General features: G+C 38.3%; 1 protein-coding gene across 1 annotated transcript in view; it reads left to right on the top strand.

Annotated features, from left to right (window-relative positions):
* Nucleotides 1-27,813, top strand: part of baz2a (bromodomain adjacent to zinc finger domain, 2A) — a 41,831-nt gene that overhangs the window by 2,293 nt on the left and 11,725 nt on the right. Inside the window, exons 2-21 of the mRNA XM_048179084.1 lie at nt 3,616-3,745; nt 4,331-5,158; nt 6,968-8,662; nt 9,158-9,361; nt 10,226-10,594; nt 10,710-10,770; nt 12,387-12,495; nt 12,943-13,050; nt 13,140-13,362; nt 14,881-14,942; nt 15,043-15,108; nt 15,201-15,593; nt 19,516-19,770; nt 20,039-20,253; nt 20,346-20,420; nt 20,788-20,959; nt 22,688-22,750; nt 25,031-25,175; nt 26,104-26,744; nt 26,838-27,066. Of these exons, the coding sequence (XP_048035041.1) occupies nt 3,616-3,745; nt 4,331-5,158; nt 6,968-8,662; nt 9,158-9,361; nt 10,226-10,594; nt 10,710-10,770; nt 12,387-12,495; nt 12,943-13,050; nt 13,140-13,362; nt 14,881-14,942; nt 15,043-15,108; nt 15,201-15,593; nt 19,516-19,770; nt 20,039-20,253; nt 20,346-20,420; nt 20,788-20,959; nt 22,688-22,750; nt 25,031-25,175; nt 26,104-26,744; nt 26,838-27,066 (6,043 nt within the window). The remainder of the gene's footprint in view (nt 1-3,615; nt 3,746-4,330; nt 5,159-6,967; nt 8,663-9,157; nt 9,362-10,225; nt 10,595-10,709; nt 10,771-12,386; nt 12,496-12,942; nt 13,051-13,139; nt 13,363-14,880; nt 14,943-15,042; nt 15,109-15,200; nt 15,594-19,515; nt 19,771-20,038; nt 20,254-20,345; nt 20,421-20,787; nt 20,960-22,687; nt 22,751-25,030; nt 25,176-26,103; nt 26,745-26,837; nt 27,067-27,813) is intronic.

Genomic DNA, 27,813 nt, shown 5'->3' with positions numbered 1-27,813 from the left:
TAAGGGTCTTATCTAGTGAAACGATCAGTCATTTTCTAAAAGAAAAAAAAAAAAAAAAAAAAAACATTTATATAAGTTTTAACCATAAATGCTCATCTTGAACTGGCTCTCTTATTCTCTATTTGAATTCCAGCAGTGTAGACACTGCTAAGTGTATTACTCCCCTCCACAGGTCAAAGTTTGAACTAATTGTTATATACTTGCACTAGCATATTGTATATGACAATTTAGTTCAAACTTTGACCTGTGGAGGGCAGTAATACACTTAGCAGTGTCTACACTGCTGGAATTCTAATAGAGAAGAAGAGAGCTAGTTCAAGATGAGCATTTATGGTTAAAATGTATAAAATTTTTTATTTTTTATTTTTTTTAGAAAATGAGCAATGGTTTCTCTAGATAAGACCCTTATTTCTCGTCTGGGATCGCCGTAAACTGTAATTTTGACCTTCAACCGTTTGGGCTCCATTGAAGTCCACTATATGGAGAAAAATCCTGGAATGTTTTCATCAAAAACCTTAATTTCTTTTCAACTAAAATAAGAAAGAAAGACATGAACATCTTGGATGACATGGGGGTGAGTAAATTATCAGGAAATTTTAATTTGAAAGTGAACTAATCTTTTTCACAGGACAAAATTGGTTGTTCACTGAAATTTTTTTTGTAAAGTTGTATTTTTAAATGGTTTGACAGCTGAACGAGACACGAAGGTAAACAATGGTACACCATATTGAGCACTCATGTAGCTCAAACAGTAAAAGCAATGGCAAAGTCATGGTTTAGATTAGCATGAACTGATAAAAATGTTTACCTTCAATGCAATGTAAGTGTAAGGCTTCCTCATTTTCATTCCTCAAAACTACACTGTTAAAAATCAATGTGATTTTAACGGTAAAATAATGTAAAAACACTACGGGGGAAAAAAAATGTAAATAGGTTAACAGTAAGTTCCTGTACTATATAGAGGGAAAAACTGTAAAATCTCTTACCAGATATTTTATGTAATTTTCACAGTAAAATGCTGTAATTTTTACAATTTTTAGAAGTAAAAAAAAAAAAAAAAACACATCGATGTATAATTCACAGTCAAAAACTGTAAACTGATATTCCCACAATTCCCTGTGCGACACTCCACATTTGAAAGTATTTTGTTAACAAAAACTATTAAGAAACATGTTTATTTAATCAGTTTTGTACATTAGGGTTTTATGTTACATCTTCTGTTGTTTAATGAATGTTTATTGCATTATATATAAGTGTTGTGGGGGTACCATGATGGTGTTTTGTGTTTGCGCGTGTTGCTTTTTCAAACGTACATTATTAGCCACTCAAACTCGCAGTGCTTTCAGGTGGATTAGCATTTGGAGCCATACTCCATTGACAAGCCACACATAAAAAACAATCGCAGCCTTTGCGATTTCATAATCACACTAAGAATTGCATTTTCAAGTTCAAGAATTGCATTTTCAAGTTCAAGAATTGCATTTTCAAGTTCAAGTTCAAGTTCAAGAATTGCATTTTCAAGTTCAAGAATTGCATTTTCAAGTTCAAGAATTGCATTTTCAAGTTCAATGTTATTTTTCGTATTGTGTGATATATCGTGCAATCCCTAGTTATCAGTATATGTTAAAGGTGCAAAACAGATTTTAGTAGTAGATTTTAGTTGTTGAATTTACTAGTTTACATTCAAATTTTCTTAAATTACAGTTTTATACTGTAAAATTTACAGTTCTGTAAATGTGTTTAGTTTTTCTGTATTTTTTACAAAATTATTCTGTCAACCACAGCTGCCAAAATAATTTTGTAAAACTGTTTTTTTTTTTTTTTTTTTTTTTTTTTTTTTTTTTTTTTACAATGTACATATGCACATCAGGTCTAATGTCTGAAGTTACTGGGGCCGGTTGCATAAACCACTTGGAGTAGTCTTAAAAGTTACGACACTAATGTTTTTCTTGAGTTTTTTAAAGTCTTTTAAATTAAAAGGTAGAGTGGTGTAATTTGAATTGGAAAAATAACATTTATTACCCCTTGGTTAACTGCAAGTTGGTCAAACTAGTTCTTAAGACACAGTCTTAATATAGTGACTAAGTTTATGCAACTGGCCCCTGTTTTCAAGCAGGTTTCTTAAATATTTTTCTAGGGCTGCACAATGTATCCTGATTTATTGCAACTTTTATCGCATGTGATTTGGCAAAGGCTGCGATTATTTTGTGTGCAGCTTGTCAGAGCTGTACGGCTCTGTGATCAGTTCTCCATCTGAAAGCCAGAGGGCGCTCTTGCACAGAAACTCCAAATATGCCCTGCCACAGAAGTATGTAACGCGTGTCATTCCAGGAAATCCCTATTGGGATCGCTGTAGCTTCATATTTTCAAATATACATTATAAGTGACTCAAACTCGCAGTGCTTTCAGATGGATTTGGAGCCATACTTCATTGACAAGCTGCGCATAAATAAATAATCACAGCCTTTGCGATTTCATAATCGCACTAAGAATCCCGTTTAACTGATAATCGCGTTTAAGTTAAATGTTATTTTTCGTATCGTGCGATACATCTTGCAGCCCTATATTTTTCAGCACCGTCTCATTGGTTGTACAAATGGAAAATCCTGGCCTAAACTTGATTGGTTTACCCAGCATTGCATTGTTCAAGATGTTCAAACAGAGCAGATTTGTTTGAAAGAGTTATAAAATGCAAAGTAAGTAGCATACTAAGTAGGCACTACATTTGATTGAAAAATTTATTCTATGTAGTATAAATATGAGAGTGGTATTGTAATCTGGATGTACTACATTTGTCATGTTGGCAGTGTCATATAACCTATGACATCATTTGTATCGCTTACGGCCATTAAAGGGTTAGTTCACCCAAAAATGACATTTCTGTCATTAATTACTCACCCTCATGTCGTTCCAAATCTGTAAGATCATCGTTCATCTTCAGAACACAAATCAAGATATTTTTTATGAAATCCAGGAGTAGGAGTCTGACAGGGTAGAGAGAGGACATTGTTGAATAAAGTTATTTTTGTTTTGTTTTTGTGCACAAAATGTTCTCATCGCTTCATAATGTTAAGGTTGAACCACTGCAGTCATGATGACTGTTTTAACAATGTATTTACTACTTTTATGGACCTTGAATGTGGTAATTTCATTGCTTTCTATTGGAGTTAAAAAACAAAAAACACTTGGATTTCATCAAATATCTTAATTTGTGTTCCGAAGATGAACAAAGGTCTTATGGGTGTGGATCGACATGAGTGTGAGTAATTAATGACAGAAATTACATTTTTGGGTGAACTAACCCTTTAACAACTCATCTCCCGTGGCCTCATGGGATGCTAAAGTGTCTATCAGTACTAATTAGTAAGAAAGTAGTAAGTCATCCGGACCCTTTTTACCTATAGTTTTATGAATATCATGAATTTGGACATGAGCATAGGGAAGTAGGCATATTCAGAAGCAGAGACAGTGTTTACACTTTTTAGGGAAGTCATCCGACAAATGGCTTACTTGTCTGTGTGTATGAACGTGGCATGGGAGAAAGCATTTTAATGCTAAAATATGCCCCATATCATCTTTCAATTCTGTTATGTTTTTTTTTCCCCTGTCCAACAGATGGAAGCAAATAACCATTTTAACTACGGGCCTCACTCTTCTGTGTCAGCTAACTCAGGACTGAAGCATTCCTCAGGAGATTCTCTCTATACTAACGGGTCCTCCATGAGCTTCCCCCAGCAAGGGAAAAGTGAGTCTCTCTACACTGCTTTTACAGTTTTTACTGCCTAATATTTTTGTGGAAACTCTGATAAATTTTTCAGAGTTTTTATTTTTATTTTTTATGAATAGATCATTCAAAAGAACAGCATTTATTTGAAACAGAACTCTTTAGTAATAATATAAATCTTACTGACCCCAAAATTTTAAATGGTAGTATATCACAGTTTACACACAAATATTAAGCAGCACAACTGTTTTCAACATTGATAATAATATGTTTCTTGAGCATCAAATCATATTAGAATGATTGATCATGTGATACTGAAGACTGGAGTACTGATGCTGAAAATTCAGCTTTGATCACAGGAATAAATTACATTTTGAAATATATTCAAATAGAAAAGTTATTGTAAATTATTATTGTTCTGTTGTATTTTTGATCAAATAAATACAGTGAGCATAAGATACTTCTTTCAAAAGCATTAAAGTTGTAATTATTCCAAAGTTTCAAAGCAGTAGTGCATCTTCCATGTATAATAAATGAAATGCAAATATATGGAGCCTACAAATCCATAAATGTGATGCCTTTTTAATGATGCTGTTCATCACACAGATCTGAATGGCGAAATGAATGTGAATGGCATCACTACTGCAGGTGGGAGCAGCCAGCCCGGCGGCCACCCTCCCTCTTCCTCTTATCCTCATATGAGCAACCATCACCTCCCAGGCAGCATTGGATATGACTATCTGTGGGGCCAGTCTCAGTACAACCCAGCGATGGGGCCTGTCCCTCCCCACGGGTTGCACCAGAAACAAGGCACCCAGGGGGGGATACAACCACAGCAGCCTCAGCACCACTTCCAGGGGCATGGACCGTACCAAGTCAACGGCAGTGTAGGAACGGCCCGGCAGCCCCCGGGTGCTGGGCCGCAGTTCTGGGGAAGGGGTAATCCTGGGCAGCAGCAGCAGGGGGGATCTTCGATGTCCATGGGATTTAACTCTCATAGCATGTATGGGACTTATCCCAACCAGGGGCATCCTGGCATCCCACCGTCCCAGCATCACCAGCAGCCTCCAGCCGTGCAGCACCAGTCTGCAACGGCACATCATCTCCAACATCATTCACACCACCACTCACCTCAACACCAGCAGCCGCAACAACAACAGCAGCAGCAGCAGCATTATGGCATGATGCCGAACGGAATGCCATATTACCAGCATCCTTCACACCAGTCCCAACCGCAGGCTCAGACTCAGTCTCAACCCCAGGCTCAGATGATTCCACCCGCCGCGCAGAGTTTTACGCCTCCACGAGGAAGCCCTCAGCATCATCACATGGGCAGTGGAGGAGGCAGAAGCAGTCCCCACCACATGCAGGTCCCAATGAGGTCCCCTTCTGCAATGCCTGATAGTGGTTCGCCTAAGAGCAAAGAGATGCAAGGTGAGATAGTGCCACACACAGTCTGGAAACAGGGTTATTATAGTTTACATTTTTGTACTTTATATTTTTTCCCATTAACTGTAAAAACAATGGTTGCAACTGGTGGCACTCCTGTCAACGATCACTTTTTTATCTTAAAAAAGCTGCAGTCTGTAACAATTTTTGAGCAAGTACATAACCAACCATCTCCTTACCTTACCGATTCACAACGGTAAGCTTGTAATAATGTTTTCTAATTCGAGTGGTACTGTTAGGTTTCCGTTCGTCTTTGTGTCATTACATCACGTCAGTTTACATAAAGGAGTCCCAGCTAGTAGGCTATATCAAATGTGAGGATGCTGCAGATGGCGGATCATTTATAGCCTTTTCTCACAGCAGCTGGAATTATTATAGGGTTAGTTCACCCAAAAATTAAAATGTCATTTATTACTCACCCTCATGCCGTTCCACACCCGTAAGACCTTCGTTCATCTTCAGAACAAGATCCATAAAGGTACTAAAAACATATTTAAATCAGTTCATGTGAGTACAGTGGTTCAATATTAATGTTATAAAGCGACGAGAATATTTTTGGTGCACCAAAAAAACAAAATAACGACTTATATAGTGATGGCCGATTTCAAAACACTGCTTCAGGAAGCTTCGGAGTGTTATGAATCAGCGTATCGAATCATGATTCGGATGAAACCGCCAAACTGCTGAAATCATGTGACTTTGGCGCTCCGAACCGCTGATTCGACACAAAAGATTCATAACGCTAGATGATAATTCCGCAAATAACTGCAATTGCATGTTTCAAACAGAGATGGCGACAGAGGCAAAGCCTATCGACTGCAACTTTAAAGTTTTATTAAAGATCTTTGTGTAGTCAATGGTATTAAATTAATGGAAATTTGTGAGTTTTTTGCGATGTGACAGATTTGTGACTAACTGTTTAGTTAGCGTGTTTTATGAGGCCTTCGTCGTTTCAAAACAAGATAGCTGTCGGGAAACAATATATTTCATTTTTGTTAATGTCTATTTAATTTTAAGTTGAATGATTATAAAAAATAGCAGCACGTTTTATCATGCATGCCCGTTCAGATTTCCTCTACTTAGGTGGCGTAATGCACTTCCTGAATGGCTTTTAACATCACCAATTCTGGTATTCTAATTCTGTCCTCTGACTGAAATAACATTTGTCAAATCAGACTTGTTTTCACCAAAGGTAATTGACTTTTTGGATTAGGAAATGATTCAAACTGACTTATGGTTTGTTAAAAGGTGATGTCTTGCCCCAGTTTTACATTCTGCCTCACTCATCAGAAAATGGGAAACTGCATGAACACATGCAACCTAGATAAAATAAAACAATCAACAATACTGTGCTTTCCATTGAAGATAAAGATGCATTATCTGTCTTTTAATATATATTTGTTTACTCCGCTTTGGCCTTGTTCACACTGTATTCAAATTGCTTTTCTGCTGAACATGAGGAGCATGAGACGACAACCGTTAGAGGCGTTACTGCAGTTTCCACATTGATGCTGATTTTGGAACTGCTCACTCATTCACTTGTGTAGCGAATGCCTCTGTTTATTACATGGGAGAATAGTACGAGTAAAGGAGTGAATTCAGTGCAGATGCTGCACATTAGCAGCATAGTGCACCACTTTCCAGGCCACATCTCTGACCTAAAAATCCAATTTCAGTTGTATTTCAAATCACATACAAATGATTTTAGATTGTTGCTGTGTCTGAACAATTTTGTTATGTTCTTGCATGTCTTGCTAATAGCTTTTTTTGTTTGTTTGTTTTTGTGGTCTGTAGTTCATATGAATGAGTCCTTTAAAGAAACCGATAAAGGCTTTAATGGAGTCGAGAGAAGCTCTGTACCCCAACGGTTGCCTAAACCTGAGGGTTTTCCTGTAAAGTCCCCTGGCCCTGTTTCCTCTACTGACTATAACCAGGGTGTGCAGCATCCAGCCGTGGACCTGGAGAAACCTGCAAAACAACATCAGGAAATGGGAGCCGCCGCAAAGGAGCTTAGTTCTTCCCCCATCTCTGGACCTCCTCCGCTCCTGGCTAGTCCGCCTCGGAAAACATCGACCCTGCCTCACCAGACGGTTTCTGGGCAGAATTCACATTCTCCTTCATCTTCAGGATTTGCTTTATCTACAGCTTCGGGTGTCGGTGTAAACGCGTCCGTGTCTCCACCCTCCCCTCTCGCTTCACTGCCTCAGACGGTCCAAGGCCAAAGACCTGGGTTCTCTGCACCTTCATCAGCTGATGGGACACCTGCAGGACTTTGTACAACTCCTTCAATGTCTTCTCCTAAGAGCTCCAGAGCTCTACCTGCTGTTTCGCACAGCCAGTCTGTGGTGTTTTCTTCTAACATCTTGACGCATCCTTCAACGGTGCCTGTGCCTCCTCAAACAGTTCCTCTGGCGGAGGCCCAGGGGTCAAAAAGTCCACAGGTCTCTCCAACACCTCTATCTTTAGCGGCATCTCCATCTGTTGTCTCTGCTCCTCCTGCGTTGGCACCACTGAAAGGACCCCAAGAGGCATCACCTCTAACAGGGCAGAGTCCTAAACATCCTGCTGCTTCCTCGACTCCAACATCTGCTGCCGATAACATCTCTCTCCCAGCGGTCTCTGCACTTCCATCTATTGTCTCTGGTTCTCCTCTCGCTCGGGCTTCATCTGCACCATCTCCCGCTGTTAGGTTTTCTTCTCAGGCATCCGTGGCATCTCTCAATGTTTCTCCTGCTCCAAACGTGTCTCGTTCCCTCGTTGGCTCTGTGGCTCAACCTTCAGACATTGTGGCAAATTTGGACAAATCTCGTAGTCCAGGGCAGGTGGGTTCTCATGGTGTAGTACGGTACAACTTTGGGGAATCGCAATCTACTCAGAAGACTCCTGGTAAACATGAGGCCTGTGGTTCCCAGAGTAAAGTTGGAGTCATAATCGGCACATCCAAAATGGAGTCCAACAGTGAGGCTCAGTCTGAGTTGAATAAGTTGCAAACTCATGGTAGAAACCTTGAACCAGCTTTCGTTGTTCCAAAGGAACCTGAGAGAGACACTATGGCAGTTGGCAGAAAAGACTCTTATAGTATCAAAGATCAAGCTACCCCAAGGAAAGGAGAAAGTGACACTTTAAATGATACTTTTGGCACTGACACGTCACTGGACTATCCGTCCTTGGCTGAGTCAACCTACCTTGAAAGCTCAAGAGCAGAGGATGGGAGTTCTATGATGGACACTTTTGATAATTCTTATAGTCTTTCACAGACGGGAGACCAATCAAAGTTTACTGAAGGATCCATGTTTGATGACTCCAGGGACTTGCAGGAGACATCTTGTGAAGAGGAAAACTTGAACAACTCCATGACCTCTACAAGTTCCACCGAGGAGGCTTCCCTCATAGATAACACATCTCTACTGGATGAATCTTTAAACACCTCACAAAACTGCTCCTCCCTGCTTTCTCCATCTATTAATGCCTCTACACTCTCTATCAAAGGTGAGATTCCCAATGCACTAATAATGAATTTATTCTCATCTGTTTTTAAAGAACCTCATAGTTGAACAGTAACATACATTTCCTTTTTTAGAAGGGATGCACCAAATTTTAGCCCATAATTATTTTTATATTTTGACCAATAATTGACATTAAAATTCAATATTATTTTGTCTAGATAAAATGACACTTAAAAAATGAGATCAACTTTTAAATTGCTATGTGAATTTATGCATCAAAGCATTATGTACAGTATGAAATACTAAATTTTTTTTTAAGTGATTAACCTTAAGAGTATTAGATGACAGTAAAGGTAATCTAAATGTATAAATAAAGAAAATGAGCATGTACAATTACATATCCAATATTGTCTGATTAGATGATAAATTCACTAATATGGCCCCAGTGTTGTCCTGATATATCATACATCCCTATTATTTTTTGTTAAAATGAATAGTAATAATACTTATTAAAAGCAACACATTTTATTCCCCATAGGTGATCAGATTCTTGATACTTCAGACCTATCTGGAGGTGACCGAAGATCTGCGCTCTCTGCAATGACCGCTAAAGCACTGCAAGTGGTTGTAAGCGGTTCTGTTGAAGGGACAGCCACACATATATCTGAAACCCTTATCGCCATTCCAACAAAAAAGCCACGGAAGCCTAAAACCCCAAAGATGCCAGTTGCTATTGCTGAAAGTAAATGCAGTTCATCTTTACTATGGTTCTGGCATATTTAATGGTTTGGGTTTTTTTTTTTTTTTTTTTTTTTTTTAAATGAGCCATTTTCTTTAAAGGGATAGTTCATCATAAAAATAAAAATTAAGTTATCATTTACTTACTCACTGATGGTGTTCTGATGCCGTATGCCGCTCGTTCTTTTTCAGACCACAAAAGGACATTTTTTAAAAAATGTCCCTCTCGCACTTGACCACATAATGACAGTGAATAGTGACCAGCATCAAGCTTTTAAAAATGATGCGAAAGCATGCCATGCAATATGTCATACATTCCAAGTATTCGGAGGGTATACAATAGGTTTGGTGAAAAACCAACCAAAATTTAATGTATTTAATGAAAATACTGACCTTGGCCATTCGTCTTCTGTGCACGACGTGGGCGTTCATTACACTATTATCGCCAAAGTTCACTCCGACTCGCCTAGAAAAAGCACACAAGTTGTTAGAAATAAAGATTAATAAAAAACACGACATGAAATAAAAAAGTATCTGTGTACTTTCTTCACTGAGTCGAATATCTCCGAGCAGGAACTCTGTTTGTCTGATGACAGTCAGAATGACAGCTGACAGATGTGAACATGACAACTTTTGTTGCGACAAACGCAACGGATATGTTCACCTCAGAGAAGAAAGTACATGGATTGTATTTCATGTTGCGTTTTATTTAGTCCTGATTTCTCGCAACTTGTCTGTTTTTTCAATCTTTTTTTAAAAAGCTTGATGCTAAATGATGGCTTAATTTTCATTTTAGGCTGAATTATTCCTTTAATGAAGATGCTAAATAATGTTAGATGCTAAATACTGTCTTATCAATTATTTCCAGTCGGGTCTCCTGATTCCAAGATCAAGAAGCGGAAATTATCACCTGACGGCCCAAAACAAGAAAAGGTTAGAAGGAGAAAGAAAACAGAGGAGAATACATCGACTGCAGTGAAGAAGAGGAAAAAGGAACAGGAGAGCATCCCAACTGATACCTCAAATCCTTTAAATGCTCCGCTTTACCTTCCAAATGATCCTCTGACCTTTGTCCATGACTCAATCCTGACCAATAATGAGAGCCCCATAGTCCAACCCAAGAAGATCTGGAAGCGTAAGATGAAAGAAGGCGTGAATGAGGCAAAGCCTTCCAAACCAGCCAAAACTGAGTTGGCAGAAGGAAAAGCTGAAGATGATGATAACAGCTCCACAGCAGGTATCTACAGATCAGGGGTTGAAATTTGTTCTTTTTAAGTAGTGCTCAATCTATTTTGTATGCATACTTCTGGCACTTAAGATTAAAATATATTTAATTGTTGTTTGTGTCACAGGTGACACCCCAAGACGTAGGATTGCAACTGAAGAGCAAGTCCAATTTCCTTTGCAGCATGGGTGAGCAGTCCTTTGTTCAAAGTAGTTTTAACCAGGGTTTGGCAATTGCTTTTTCCCAAGAAGCCCATGTGCTCTTAATTTAAAAAAATTTTTTGGAGTGCATAAGAAACTTAAGGGGTGCGATGGAATTTGATCAGATAATTTTTTTTTCCCTTAAATGTATACGAGGAGACAGTTACAAGCAAAATTATTTAATTTATTTGAAAAATGTACACTAGGTTTTTAAATATATCTGCTTCATACTGAATTCATTTAATGCCTAATACAATTTGTGTAACCAAAATACCAATAATATGCTGGGGAAAAAAATGCTACGTTATGCACTTGGACTCTTATTTTGAAGTGTCTGTGCTACTTCTAGCTTCTTCTAGCTGGAAATAAAATTTGAACTGAATACAACCATTTACAACATATTACAATATTAACACTATAAAGTAAACATTGTCATAATTCAGCAGTGATCATAAGCAATTGCTGGGCAATATTGTGAGCTGTTCATTGATTGAGAACTGAAACTCTGAAGACTGTAGAATGCACGACAGTACCACGTTTTTACTTAAAAAGTGCGTAGCGCTCACAATTATTTCATTACATCATAGTCTTTTGAAGTTTAATAACCACATTAAGCTGTGATTCCTGTTTTCCGTCCCCAAAGTTAAGGTCTACAATATTTCATTCTCACATGTTCTCCTAAATACATTTTGCAGTTTGCACACATCTGTTTTTATTTGAAGATGCAGGTGAAATGCTTGCACTGTCAAGCCCTAATAATGGATAACAATTTAGTTTTTTATTTTACTGGTAACATTTGTTTAAAAACCAAGGATATATGGTAGCCACTGTTGGGATAACACATTGCAAGTAACTTATGTAATCAGATTACTTTTTAAGTAACTAGTAAAGTAACGCATTACTTTTAAATTTACAACAAATAATCTGAGTTACTTTTTCACATTTATTGACCTGACAGCTCTTCTGTCCTCATGTTGAGAGAAATCTGGAGTGCAGAGGCATTGTGTGCACTGTGTGAACATGACGATTAATATAGTTTTAGCCTAAATGTAAGAATTTACTCATTCCTGTTGCACAAAAACAGATTCAGTATTCCTCAAAATGAATAAAAACAGTGAAATGCAAACTCAGAATATTGCACAAACCTGCAATAATTAAATAAATTAAAAGAAACAAATATGCTTTATGTATTTAATCTCATTTTATTAATTAATGTCTTTGCTGCTGACTTTCGATGATCCAGTTCAACCATACTAATCAGCATGAGGCTTATTCAGTTCACTCTTGGTGTGAAAGGGCTTTACATTTGCCAAAAACAGAACTTTTTTGTTATTAAAAAACAAACAAGCAAGCCCAGTCCAGGTGAGAAAATGTAACGCATTACTTTCCATAAAAGTAACTAATGCAATTAGTTACTTTTTTAGGAAGTAGTAACACAATATTGTAATGCGTTACTTTTAAAAGTAACTTTACCCAACACTAACATACAAACAGAAATCCACTCCAGCAATCTTCTCAAAATAGTTTTTAAAAATGCTTATCCAGCAATTCATTGGTCTAGGTTTGACAATCCTGTTTCATGTGCTGTGTTTCACATTTGCTAGCTGGAAGCGAGAGATTCGAGTCAGGAGGTTTGAGGACCGCCTGAAAGGGGAGACGTGGTATTACAGCCCCTGTGGCCGGAGGATGAAGCAGTTCCCTGAAGTCATCAAGGTGAGATTTTATACAACAAATGAGGGTCACGATTTGGGAGGGGGAAAAAAATCTAACTTTCTGATGATAAAAAAAAATTGTGGTTACAATTTAAAATGTTCTTAAATTGCTTGTTTGAAGGGCTGCACAATTTGGCCAAGATTTTGTGAATTAAAATTTTTAATATTTCACAGTTTTTCGAGCAGCATTTACTGAGATAATGAAAACACCAGATCATGAGTGTAAATGAACACAGTGCCACTTCACTCTGAAGCACACAGCGTATATACTTATTGAATTAAATTGCAGCCTATACGGTTTAATAATTGCTCTAAGCCATGCCGTGATTTCGGTTTTGTTTCAAATGATCGTGCAGCCCTTTCCGCAGTACCACTGTAACTTAATCTGCATGAGTGATGATAAGGCTCGTCTTCATCCCCTTGCTTTGGTCTCTCCTACATTCTCCAGTATCTGAAGAGGCATCAGGATGGTCTCCAGGGCGTTTCGAGAGAGCACTTCAGCTTCAGTCCACGCATGCCAGTGGGTGATTTCTACGAGGAGCGGGAAACCCCCGAGGTGTGTATTAAGATGTCTACAGGAGCTACATGCAATCCAGGACAGTTAGACTGTTGCATGACATGCCATTTCTCTTTAATCTGTTACAGGGTATGAAATGGTTCCTCCTTGCCAATGAGGAAGTGCCCTCCATGATCATGGCAATAACAGGCAGACGTGGTCGTCCTCCAAATCCAGACAAAGAGCCTCGTTCCCGTGGACGCCGAGTCAGAGGAGCCCAAGGTAGACGGCCAGGCCGACCTCCCAAGGCCAAGATGGAGGATCTGCTCAGCAAAGTGGACGCCAGGCTGCTGAAGAGACTGGAGGCAAAGGGTGAGTCTGAATATTCTCAACTGGAAAACCTGTTAGTGTTTCCCACAGGATTTTGTGAAATTGTGGTGGGTGTACCTCGGTCCCTCTTGTCCGGCCCTCCCCCATTATACATTGTTAAAGTTAAATTCATCAATCTGGTGCTCTTTTAGAGTTCAAAATCAAGAGCTCCAAACCGTATTCTGTGCATTGACTTGTACCTAAACTTTAAAGGGGTCTCAATCCTCTTTTAGTTGTGAAATAGTGTTTCAGTCTACAGGTAACACTTTACTTGAAGGGGTGTGCATAAGACTGACATGACACCTTCATAATCATGACATGACACATGTCATGAATATGAAGGAGGTTTTATGAATGTTTATGACAACTGTCATTAAGTGTCATTCGCTCAGTTATGTCATTTTTAATGCAAAGATGACATTGTTTGAGATGTCTGAGTTATGACAACTTGACATAAACCAATACATCAAAACCTGTCAGTGTCTTTGTCATGACAACTTGACATTATTTAGCTTTATGGGTTAACATTACATTAAACTGTCATGTGGTTGGTTTTGACATTGGCTGACATGAGGCCATTATAATAGTGTCATAAATATGTATCTTGAGCTCAAGTACAGTGGTACAAATTTAACTTGTCATTAAAATGTCATTAAGTGACAATACTCTGACAAATAATTTTATAACAGCATCATGACTATTTTTCATTTCATGATTTGTTTGTTTTGTTTTTTGTTTTTTTTAAGTTTCCTCCAACAGAAGGTCAGATAATAGACAATTTCAAATTTCTTAAAAAAGATGACACTGTTATAAAATAATGGTAACACTTTATTTTAGAGTCTTTTAACTAGTTGCTTATTACTATTAGCATTCATATGGCTAAAATATTGGCTATTTATTAGTACTTATAAAGCACATATTAATGCCTTATTCTGCATGATCTTATTCTACATTCTTAATCCAACCCAATACCTAAACCTAACAATTAACTATAATAAGCAGTAAATTAAGAGTTTATTGAGGGAAAAGTCATAGTTAATCGTTTATATATGTGTTCCCTATACTGAAGTGTTACCAAAATAATGTAATGTAATGTTAACCCATAAAGCTAAGTAGTTTTTTTAAGTTTGATAATTAATCTGCTATGTCATGTTTATGACAGGTTATGATGTTTTGCTAATGTCAAGTTGTCATGACAAAGACACTGACAGGTTATGATGTATTGGTTTATGTCAAGTTGTCGTAACAAAGACATCTCAAACAATGTCATCTTTGCATTAAAAATGACATAATTGAGCGAATGACATTTAATGACAGTTGTCATAAACATGCATAAAACCTCCTTCATATTCATGACACGTGTCATGTCAAGATTATGAAGGTGTCATGTCAGTGTTATGCACACCCCTTCAAGTAAAGTGTTACCCAGAAGGGTCACCTTTTTACTGACTTTTATTTTAGTCATTTTGTAGTTGCAGCCATTTTGTCAAAGATGAGCAATTGATGTTAATTGTTTTACAGAGGATCTCACTGAGGAAGAAAAAGAAAAACTAGTCAAGATCAAGAAGAAAATGAAGAGAAAGGTGAGCTGAATTTATATTATTTACTATAACAAGTTCATTGGAATATTTGTTTTTAACTTTTCATCTGTTAAAACTGGAGCGTCTGATTTGTCTCACGCAGGCAAGAATGAAAAGAAAGGAGGATGCAAAGATTAAAAAGATCCGGCAGGAGAAACGGAAAGCCAAAGTATGACTCTTCAAAAATGTGACTAAAAATAATGAAAAAATAAACCCCAGTGTTCTAAGCTCTTAGTTTATTTTCTGATGTGTTTTGAGCAGTTGGAGAAAGCCAAAGAGCAAGAACAGGCTGATGAAGACCAGACTCAGAGCCCGTCATTTGAAAGCCCTCTGTTGGACGCGGAGGGGCCCAAGAAGCCCGGGCGCAGGAGGAAGGTCGCCGTACCAGTGGCAGTGGCAGTGGCAGAAGCAGAGGCGCTGGATCCAGAGAAGGCCAGCCCGATCAAGAGAGTGGCCAGGGCCCGCAGCAAAGCCAAGGCTCTTGCCAAGGCCCAGGCTCAAGCTGAGGCCGAAGCGCAGGCTGCTCTGGCAGCTAAGAGGCAGGCGGAGAGGAGGGCGCAGGCTCAGAGACGAATGGAGGAGAGGAAGAGGCAGCAGATGATCTTAGAGGAGATGAAGAAGCCTGCAGAGGACATGTGTCTCCCCGATCATACGGTGAGCATGACATGCTGAGGGATTCACACGTAGTAGATGAGATTCTCACACAGTAGCCCCTCACTGCAGAACACATGAGATCCAGGGGGTTTAGATGGGTAGGTTTAGGGCAGGGTTGGGGAACGTTGATCCTGGAGGGCCATTGTCCTGCAGAGTTTAGCTCCAACCCTGAAAGAAATGCTCACCTGCCTGTAACTTTAGTAATCCTGAAGACCTTGATTAACTTCAGGTGTGTTAAATTAGGGTTGGAGCTAAACTCTGCAGGACTTTGGCCCTCCAGGATCAGCGTTCCCCACCCATGGTTTAGGGCAGGGGTTTTCAAACTTTTCTGTCAGCCGAACCCCTTTGGCCCAATAATTTACTTGAAGTACCCATTAAGATTTTAAGTATATATTTCAAGAATGTAATGGCATATTTGTATGTTTACTTATCAGTATTTTACATTGCTATTGTTATTACACATTTGAACTTGGGATGTGACGCGAGGACATTTTCCTACCTGTTTAGTCAATGTGTGACAACACCGGCGGGGGCTTTTAAATCGCTAATTCAAAAGTGAAAGTAAAATGCTCATGGTCGCATGGGCATTCACAATGGCTCCGCGCCATGCACAGTTATGAACGCCCGTGAACGAGTTTTAATGATGGGTTAATTATTATTCTTAATGAAAAACACAACAAAACTATTGACAAACTCGTTTAAGGCGCTTTTACATTTCGCTTTGAAACCAAATCTTCCTCCATCATCTTATCAGTCAAAGGTGAGGCGAAATGGGCGAAGTGAGGTGAAATCTGACTCTGCAGCTGATCTGTACTGTGACTCTCATTCAGTTCTGTAACTGAATGGTCACATGACATGCAGATTAAAGAATTAAAATTATATTTTTGTTAGCATGTTTTTTTTTTTAGATTTTTTATTTGAATGTTATTTAGCATATTTGTTTTTTAATGATTTAATTTTAATTTAATTAATTGCTTTGTCATCAACTTACAAACCCCCTGCAATTCACTCATGAACCCCTGGGGGTTTGGGAAACCCTGGTTTAGGCATATGTAAAGTTGGAGGAGTTGGATCTAGAACCAACCCCACCCCCTGGATCTCGTGTTCTGCAGTGAGGACCATCTCCATTCACACAGTTTACTTTTGAAGCCACATTAATAAATAAACTTAGTGTCAATATGTTGAGTTTATGTCTCTGCAGTCGTTTAATACCTGACCATTCAGAGATTGTACTCACTGTCTTCAGAAATGTTTTTAATGCCTTTTTTTTTTTTTTTTTTCATCTTGCCTAGTAAGCTCAGTGCTTTTTATGGGTACTGGGGTAACCACTGTACTTCTGCTTTTCCATAAGCGCCACTGTCAGAGAGTGATTTTTGCGGTTTCATTCGGTTTGTTTGCTGTTTTTGTTCAGACAAATTATATAGCATACATTATCATTTAATAGGCTTAAAGGCAGGGTAGGTAAGAAATTTTGTTCCAAATTTGTTTAAACTTTCTATATATATACATGCATAATTAAAATGTAAGAACTCTGATAAAAAGAGTATAAAAATCGAGTGACTCTAGACCGTTTAATCTGTATTAAACACAGCTCATTATTTCCATCCGGGACGAAACATAGGATTGGCTTAGGCGGCTGTCACTCTCTCGCAACCATGGCAACCACCCTTTTGCCACACATGACCTGCCCACTTGCGCGCGCACGTTTGATTTGGGGAATCCAAGAGGCATGGATCCTAGGAATACCAAAACAATGGCAGAGAAACAGCAAGCTAAATTCACAGTATCGGCCTATGCAGTTAGTGAAGGCAAACCAGGCAAAAAAAGGAAGACAGTAACAGTACAAGAAAAGGCAATGAACAAAAAGTCTTTGGATAAACAAAGAAATAAAACGCGAGTTAATATCGGCGTGGCTTTCCAGCGATGGCGAGAACTGAGGGAACTCAAGGGGCTGAAAAGTGACTCCTTGATGGCTTTATTTCTGCTGGACAGGTAAATCTTTCTTTTTGTATTTTGATCATACATATTTTTTTGTTTATTTTTTCATGAAGCATGTGTCATTAGCACACGTAGCTGCGTAATATAGCTAACATAACATTACTTAGCGAGCCGTAGTAGAGACGATAAATAATGATAGCTATAGTGTTGAATTGTGCATAATTTTACCCTCTGTCTAACTCTTTTACCATGTTCACCTGTAAGTTTACCTGCACGTTTTTTTTTCGCCTTTGTTTTGTTTTTATATTCTCTACCTATGTTTACTGATGTCTTTATCTTGTATCTGTGTGTGTCGTACACACTTTGTTGTATGTGTGTGTTATTATTTTGTGTCTGCAATGCAGTTGTGAGTTGATATTTGAGTGTATGTTACTCTGTTGATCTGTAGAACAACGTATATGTTATGAATCTTACACGAAATTCATCTTCATCACAGTGTAAATGATGGTAATGGAAAAACGTGTATCATGCAACCTGTTTTTAGCTTTGCCTTATAGATAGCTCGTTAGCGAATCAAAAAATATATATTTTAAACTTTACCAATATCAATATGCTAGCTTGATAGTGAGTACTAAAATACATCTTGTTTGTTTATCTTCATAATTATAAAGTTATTTTTATTACATGTGATTCTGACATGATGTCACTACATGCCGTGCTCCTTCCTCTCCGCTCGTCTCAGGTAAATAATGCGTCTTCCAGCTCAGTGGTCGGAGTCACACGTTCATGCGTTTTGGGGGCGTGGCTTTGGAAGGAGCCCAGAAGGGAGGGGGTGGAGTGAATGGAAATAATGAGCTGTCTTTAAAACAGTCGTGAGAGGTCTACAGACACTCGATTTTTATACTTTCTTTTTCAGAGTACTTACATTTTAATTATGTATTGATATATAAATAAAGTTTAAACAAATTTTGAAAAAAAGTTTTTTATACATTTTTTTGCCTACCCTGCCTTTAAGTGTGAGGTTTATCAAAAATTTGCATTATTTGAATGGCAAAGTTGTCTAATCTTAGTTTTTTTTTTTTAATGGTTAAAAAAATATGTAGTTCTGTTATAATGAAATGATTTCAACTGCTTCTAAATACTCCTTGAAATCAGAATACTTTCCATCACATTTTTGGGTGGGGCTTGGGACAGATATGGCCATGCAAATTGGCCTTGTTCATACTAATGTTAATGCTTTTTAATGCTAATGTTAATGCTAATGCTTATGTACTAATATATGAACATTTTTGATGTTTAATATACAGTCATGTACTGCAGGGGTTTCAACCAATGGGATTTCTATCAGATTTAAAGACAACTTAAATGTTCACACTTGATTATGACAGTAATTCACACGGACGAGGCATGTTTACTTTACTATGTTGTTTATAGTTAGGACACCGTGTAATGCATATGTCCACTGAAGCAAAAGTACTCCAGTCATAATGGAGCTCCTCTGCTTTGCGTTGTGTCAGTGTTAAGTCTATCATTGTTTTAATTACAGTAAATTAATATGCATGTATACACAATTGTGCAAGTTTTGTTTCCGAATGCCCAAAGAAAAGATATTGTCAATTTAATGTCCATTAACCCAGTTAGTGTAGTGACAATGAAAAGCATACATTTCATAGTGTATGTTTCATATGAATGAAATATAATATGTAAATAATTAATAATAATAATATTGTGTAAACAAGCAGCTCCCATAGGAATTAATTGAAACGCCCACTCAGCACCAGTGGACGCACACCGTAATACACAATTGCTATCATTCTCGCACTACTACGAACATGCCGATAAAGATTTTATTTGATGGAAGAAAAAGTAGTAGCCTACTATATTGTCGAGTACATGTCTGAATGATGGGTAATTAAAGTGTGGTGTCATACCTGGGATGGTTTATCCCATCACTCATAATGTTGTCGTCTGTCTCCATCTGTAGCTCCTCCCAGCGTTGTCACGGATACCAGGACTGGTGCTTTCAGGGTTGGCCTTCTCCAATTGTTTAAGGGTGGTCGAGTTCCTCCATGGTTACGGAAAGATTCTGGGGCTCCAGGTGCCCAAGGACATTCCCAGCCTGAGCACCTTGCAGGAAGGGCTCCTCGGCATGGAAAAAAGCCAGGGCGAGCTCCTGGATCTGCTCATTAAACTGGTGGAGGCCGCTCTGCACGATCCTGGACTGCCCTCTTATTACCAGGTTTGTCTTCTTTTGAGTGTGATATCAGTATATTCAATTTATTTGTCAAGTTGTAATAATTAGTGTTTAAAAGTCTTAAATGTTTTGTTAACACATCCATTTGATTTGAAATATAACTTTAAAACCGGGTTAACTTTAAATGTTTTGTTATTTTAGTTGATGGAAAACAGGCTTGAAAGCAACATGAAACAACATTTGCACTAAATTTAAGGCATTTGAGTGATCAGTGATTTAATGAAGCTTGGTTTGTTTCTCTTTCCTGTCTCAGTCTGTGAAGATCCTGGGGGAGAAGCTGGTGGATCTGGAGCTGAGCCACAACACTGTTTCTGAAGTGCTGCGGATCTTTCTGGAAGCCCATGGCTTTGAGTTGGAGGTGTGTAACAGTCTCCGTACAAAGAGCTTCCAGACCCTCAAACCCGATGTCAAAGCCTCCATACTGGCCTTCCTGGTGGAGGAACTCAACGCCAGCAACATAGTCACCAGGTCAGCAGGAATTCAAATCACATTTTCATCGTAATTTGAAAGTTTTTCTAGATCTGTATATTTAAACATTTTCAACTGTTCTGCTTCTGCAGGGAGATTGATAACACACTAGAGAATATGGCAACCTACAGGAAAAACAAGTGGATTATAGAAGGCAAACTACGCAAGTGAGTTATTCTTTTCCCGAAAGCTTTTTGGACCACCCAGAATCAAAAATTTGGTTGCTGTGAAAGAAATCTGGTGTGACTATGAAATATTTAAACTTCATGTGATGGAAATATGTATAATGTATCACAACAAAACAACTTGAATCATTCTGTTTGATGTTGCTTGGGCACTTTCCCATTGAAAATGGCCAGCTAATTTCTATCTGGATACTTTAGATTGAAATTTGTTGCCTATTCTCAATGGGGAAACTGCCTAAGCAACATCGCTTTGCAACATCGCTCAAGAAGTTGCCCCGTGCATCACCTTTAAGACTCTTCTGTAGTTGGCTTCATCTTTCCTAAAACGTGTGTGTTTGTGTCTGAGCAGACTGAAGGCTGCGCTGGTGCGGAAGACGGGCCGCCCAGAGGAGGAGCTGTGCTTTGAGGAGCGTCGGCGCAGTGCTCGTGTGGGCATGACGGAGGAGGAGAGCATCGAGGAGAGCTGTGTGTTGGAGAGAGGGAGCCGCCGCAAAGCCAAAGAGGAACCCAAAAACACTGAGGTACGCGAAACCAGAGCTGTGCTTGTGGATTACAATTGCAAAATTGTCTGTGATTTTAATGGTTTAAATAATTTTAGTGCACTACATGTCAGATGTCAATCAATATATGTATATCTTGGCTGGATAGTTAAATTTGGTTGATTTATATAAGGCACGGTGTACTGACAGCAGAAGTGAAATGTTGTAATTTATCAAGAAATGCATCTACTAAACATTTCCTGAGTGGTGTTAGTTAAGAGGGGAAAAAAACTGTATCTTGACTTGCTCAAGATAACAATCACTTTTCTAATGGCCTTCTAAACCTATTAAGCACCTCAGATGTGATTAGAGTATCAAAAATGAGCCACTTTGGTTTCTGAGCTGTGCTTTCTCTGTGATGACATGGGTTTAACTGTGGGTTTCCTCGTTACATATTACTACGAAGAGTGAAGCTGTGTGTTTGTTACTAAGAAACATATGCCAGAACTTTTCAGTTTCTAAGCAGTTTTATCGATAAATCGCAGTGTTGATAATACCTACTAAATGCTTCTATGTGCGAGATCTGCACATGATGTTTGCGATACTGTTTGTATGTGTGCGTGTTACAATTGTAGCAGCGCATTCGTTTAGAACGCCAGTTAACTTGCATCTAAAATAAGCTGTTTAAAATGACTTGCATTCACCCGATCAATATTTAGCATAATCAAACACATCTTTTCAAGCACTCTTGGAGTATGCATTTATTTGTTATTAACTGTTGGATACAGACTGTAAATGTGTGTGTGTGTGTGTGTGTGTGTGTGTGTGGGGGTGGGGGGTGTGGGGGGGGGCAATACAGGCAGAAACACTGTTTTTTCAGGCATCTGTCAATTTTGAGATTTTGCGCTTTTTGGCTTTTCATAAAGTGCTTTTTCAGACTGGTGGAAAGAAAACATCCAAAATGCACTTTTAAATGTTTATATAAGTGTTTTTATAGCACTTTATCTATTTGCGTGTATAGATTTCAATTACAGTTAATATCTTTAAAGGCCGTTTTCTCAAAATACGTTTTTTTTTTTTTTTTTTTTTTTCTTCTTCTTTCTTCTCCTGCTCTGAGTCAGAAATCTCCACTTCAGCAGAACTTACATACACCAAACTTTACAGTTTTATTCCGGTCTATTTTCTGAAGGTTTTTACAGAGGGATTTGTTGATATTTAATTTGCCTGATTTTATACAACATTTTATTCCTAAAAAAAAATGGTGAATTTTTTTTTTTTTTTTTTTTTTTCTGGCTGTTGAGTATTTTCTGATTTATGGAGTGATGAAAAGATATCGAAAATTCCCTCTGTAAAAACGTTTGAATTTAATGTCCAAAAAAAATGAGAATTTTGAACCTGACATCATCCAATATTCAGATTTTTATTCTAGAAATGTATGCAAATTAACATATATTTAATTAGATAACACCTCATTTGCATATTTAAACATTTTAGAAAACTTGTAATACAAAAAAAAATGTGTTATGGTGTTAAATATTAAATTAATATGAAATATTAAACCTCAGTGGGTACTTCAAGAACTAAAAAACTATTTTAGGTTAAAGGTTTTCCATTGTTTAACTGTTTAGTAACCTTTGTGCAAATAAATAAATAAATAAATAAATAAATAAATAAATATAATTTATTTATTTATATTTATTTATTTATTTATTTTTTTTTTGTCATTTGTTTGTCATTTATTTTTAATGACAGTTTTTTTTCTCCTCACAGATTGAGAGCCCTAATACCTGCAGTGTTGCTGAACTGGAGCGTCAGATTGATAAGCTGACCAAGGTAAAATATCTAATCTCAGCTGCTAAAAATTAAGTTACTCCAAAAAGGCTTGTTTAAAATGGGTATATATAGTTTTAGACCTAGTGTTGGCTATAAACTTTAAATTTTCACTAGAGCTGCACTGAGACTAAATTTCTCGGCCGATTATTCAGAATTAATTCTGCCAATATCGTTGCTGATGAGTTTGATTTTCCTAAGGAAACAAATTTCTCCCAACTAATGCTGTAAACTATACAGGGAACCCTCTCATTTGATACATTACTGTATTGTTAAAGGTTAAAATTAACAGAGCCCAACCGATGATATTCAGCTGCATTTTATTTTCAGATTATTACACTCAAATAAAAACTGAAATGTTTGTGTTCAGCACAGTTGTACATAAGGCAGTTTTCGTAAACACTTGTCATGACAAATTTATTCAAACATGCATATATAATTAACAATAAATAAGCTCCTCTAGTTTTTATAGCTAACAAACTGAACATTGGATAACTTTACTGAGATAAAATGCAATGTTAAGTGACATTGTTCACAAGCTGTTTTATTGACGTGTTTCCGCGGTTGAAACACTGATTGAGTGATTACATGAGACATACGTTTCGGTAAGTTGTACTCTATCTTTCAACGCTTGGTGTAGGGAAAAACTGCGGACCTGATAACCCTAGCTTGAACTATGGGTAATCCATAGGGTTAAATAGACGGGTTTTTTTAAACCGTTCTACTTTAAAGGCCCCGATATACTTCAAACTAAGTTCTTTTTCGTTCTTCGTTTAGGGGTAAAACGAAGTTCGAAATGCGTGACCAGCGATATACTGTAAACGAACATCTGACGCCGCCCACACTGCTGAGAGCGACGGTTAGATGAATATGTAAATACGTGCCATACACTTTCTTCTCACCCCTCCTCGAATGAGCTTTGGGTCATGACCGAAAGAATGAGATCCCGGATACAGGCGGTCGAAATGAGCTTCCTCCGTAGGGTGGCTGGGCGCTCCCTTAGAGATAGGGTGAGGAGCTCTGTCACTCGGGAGGAGCTCGGAGTAGAGCCGCTGCTCCTCCACATCGAGAGGAGCCAGCTGAGGTGGCTCGGGCATCTGTTCCGGATGCCTCCTGGACGCCTCCCTGGGGAGGTGTTCCGGGCATGTCCCACCGGGAGGAGGCCCCGGGGAAGACCTAGGACACGCTGGAGGGACTATGTCTCTCGGCTGGCCTGGGAACGCCTCGGGATTCCCCCGGAAGAGCTGGAGGAAGTGTCTGGGGAGAGGGAAGTCTGGGCGTCTCTGCTTAGAATGCTGCCCCCCGCGACCCGGCCCCGGATAAAGCGGAAGAAAATGGATGGATGGATGGACACTTTCTTCTCAGTAACAAAATAAACACAACAAAAATGAGAAAACAGCAAGCATTTATTATAGAAAGCATAAGAAAAGCGAATGATCATAACAACATTGGTATGTTAGCACGAGCTCTGCAAATTAGCACTCCAGTCACGTCACGTCTTCATATAGCACTTTATTCAATGGATTGCTTAAAATCAAGCAGCTTTACAGTATCAAACATGAAAAACAGTGTGAGTGCCTCATTTTTTTAACTTCATTTTGTACTATAAAGTGGCTATCCAGTGTGTTCATGTTTTCACCCACGGAGCTCTTACTTCGACGAACTCAAACACACGAAATGAGTCAAAGACGCGGTCCAAGCGAGTGAAGGCGGAGCCTCAGCGCTCCTATGGCTCTGCTATTACGTTATCGTCACTGACCAATGGTAGTACGAAGGTGTTTTGCAGCTGGAGCGAACTTTTCCTGAACGTTCACTTTGGCAAGCCGTTTCGAACTTCCAAAAAGAACACAAAACAAACTTCGTTTTGGCCTGATTTTGTTCTCAACGACGTAACATCAGTTCGTTCTTCGATTTCGTTTGAAGTATACCGGGGCCTTAACGTTGCTATTTTTTTAACTGTCCGTGCGTTATTGTCGTGTTAACTAACATTTTCTTAACAAACAGTCTGCAGTCTGACATGTTTTTCCACCTCCTTTTGATTGACAGGATATAATCTGCCCTGATCATCGGCTGTTTTTAAACAATTAGCCGATGGCCAATAGTTTAAAATAATTGCTTTAATTGGCTGATACATTGGTGCATCCCAAATTTTCACTAGTCAAAAGTTACAAACCTGATCATTCTTTGTTCAACGTTCTGTTGATCTTTTTTTTTTTTTTCTTCACTATTGAGTCATTCTAAATGTTTTTATTTTTGTTACAATATTTTCTTCTGTGTGTTCAGCGGCAAGTGTTTTTTCGCAAGAAGCTGCTACAGTCGTCTCATTCCATGCGAGCAGTGTCTCTCGGGCAGGACCGGTACCGTCGCAGGTACTTGCTGCTGCCTTATATGGGATGTATCCTCGTGGAGGGAGCGGAGGATATCTTGGGTGAGTGGAAACTCCCATGCATCTGGTATCTTGCACACTTAGAGATATCGCCACACTTACTGTCCCCTAAGAGTCTGTTCTTGATTTCTTGATGTAGTGCCGTATATATTTAGCTAGTAGTCTGCTGTGGAGTCACAAAAATTCAACGTTTTTTAATAAATCTGTTTATTGCAAATCATATGCAGAATAAAATATTACAGACATGTGCCATTCTATGTGAAACACTGCACGTTTTGTTTACACACGATTTAGGGATTAAAAACGAATTGTGAATTTTTTTTTTTTTTTTTTTTTTTTGCAATTCCAATTTAAAAAGCGATTTAAAAAATACAAAGGTTTGCTCTGCTTGTAGGGCTACATAATTTGGCTGGAATTTTGTTATTATTAACAATATGGCTTAATAATGAATAATAATAATAATAATATATAATTTATTATTATTATTATTTTTAATGTATTAGTTTTATGTAGTAGTAGTAGTAGTAGTAGTAGTAGTAGTAGTAGTAGTAGTAGTAGTAGTAGTAGTAGTAGTAGTAGTAGTAGTAGTAGTAGTAGTAAATAAAAATTTAAAAATTAACAAAATAAAATAAGAAATATTAATATTGTAATATTTCATTGAAAAACAAAAATAGTATTTAAGAAAATTATAGTTTTTTCTTTAACAACTAAAATTTAAATACAAATATTTAATAAGAATTTTATAATGGTAATAATAATAAATTCACATGGCTAATATTACTAATTTTCAGAATGGTTGTCAGTTCAGCTATTAAGGTTAGTTCACCCAAAAATGAATTATATTTATATAATAATAATAATAATAAACTTTTAATTTTAATTTTTATTCATATATTAATTATATATATAATTCCTTAGCAGCCCTACTTGTTACCCACATTAATGTTCAGTTATTACTTCCTGTGTTCAGCCTCTGGTGAAGTGACGGTCAGTGATGAACCTGTGACTTATGTGAAGGTCATAAGCCCAGTGAAAACGGAGGTTAAAGCGGAGCCTCCCCTCTCTCCGGGTTTCGGGACGTCGCGTGCCTCTTCCCCTCGAGTATCCCAGCTTTCCCCCACAGAGGTGGATCCTCTACCCGGCGAGGCCTCTCTGATGAGCAGCCCCCGAGGACGGGGACGCCCACGTAAGATCAAACCGGAAGTGGAGCTCCACCTTCGAGCCGCCAAGAACCGGCGGCGACGTCGTAGCAGCAGATCAGCAGGTGAAGATTCGGCCCTTAACTCCCCTGTGCAGGATCTCGCTCGGCCCGCTTTCCAGGCCCCTCTCGAGCAGCCGCAGGACTCGGAGGCTGACGGCAGCACGCCGATCGCAGCATCTGGAGCTGGTCAGGGTGAGGATAACAGCCAACCAGAGGACAGTATGAGGGAGCAGGCAGAGAAACGAGGCCAGTGGTTCAATCTGTTGCCTAAGGAGCCGTGTGACGAGGCGTCTCTCTCCCAGCCATGCGAGAACACCCCTGCACCCACTTCATCCCCCGCTAAAGACACTCCAGCACCCCTCGGCTGTGACCCGCTCGCTGCACCTCCACTGCAGCCTCCGATGACACAGGTTCATTCTTCAGTAATATCAGAAAGTTAATGAATATCCTGGATGCAGAATGTTTCTCCTTCTGATCACTTCTCCTTGTGTCCTCATCCTCAGATGCAGATGGAAGCTGCTCCTCTTCCTCTTCCTCTTGCTGTTCCTCAGGTGTGCTCCACTCCAGCTCCAGCTCCCAGGGCTGGCAGGAGGCGCAGGAGAGGCAGCGGGCCGTCCCGGGTGCACTCTCGATCCAGCACGGCCAAGAGGCGCGGCAGACCTCCCTCCAATCTCTTCCAAGAGGTTGAACTGAAGTATTTCACTCAGCTGATGGTGAAGCCTATTCCGTTAGGTGAGTGTCGTGATGTTAACAGACTTCACAGTAAGGATAAAAAACATTTTTGCTAATCCCGCATTTGTAAATTATATAAGTGCTTTTCTGAGCGTTGCCAACTTAACCATCCAGTTTTCTCTGAAATATTGAACATAGGAATTGCCATTGGATGGATGTTCAATAATATTTGAAATGTGTCACTTAAGGCAACTTTGTCTAAATCAGGAGGATTTTAGAGTAGTTGATGAAAAGCTAATAATGAAATCATAAAAATGTCAAATTAAAATAATTAAATAATTTTAAAATAAAATAAAATACCCACTTTGTTTACCTGCATGTCATTTGACCAGAGTTAAACGAAACAAAGCTAAAATAAAATATAAATAATAGAAAGATACGAATAATAGAAAATTAACTAACTTAAGTTTAAGCAGTAAAATTACTAACTGGAAATAGACTAAAACTAAACAAACTGAATTAAATTAAATCTAAATGGTAATGTTAAAATGGTAACAAAATTAATAAATTTGTAAAAAAGCACATTAAAAATTAAACGCATTCAAGATAATAATAAACAATTATAAAAGTATAGAAATAACACTAAAATAACCCTAAATACTATCTAAACTATGTTTTGTTTTTTTAATTCGCCATCCTTAATTATTTTAAGAATTCATAAAATACATTGTAATTATTTATATTCCAGATCAACACCTGTGTGGTATGTGGATTTCTATTCAAATCACCTGCGTTTTTCATGAGTCA

Source organism: Megalobrama amblycephala, linkage group LG24, assembly GCF_018812025.1.
Source record: "Megalobrama amblycephala isolate DHTTF-2021 linkage group LG24, ASM1881202v1, whole genome shotgun sequence".
NCBI classification, from domain to species: Eukaryota; Metazoa; Chordata; class Actinopteri; order Cypriniformes; family Xenocyprididae; genus Megalobrama; species Megalobrama amblycephala.
This window is presented reverse-complemented; position numbering and strand designations above follow the sequence as displayed.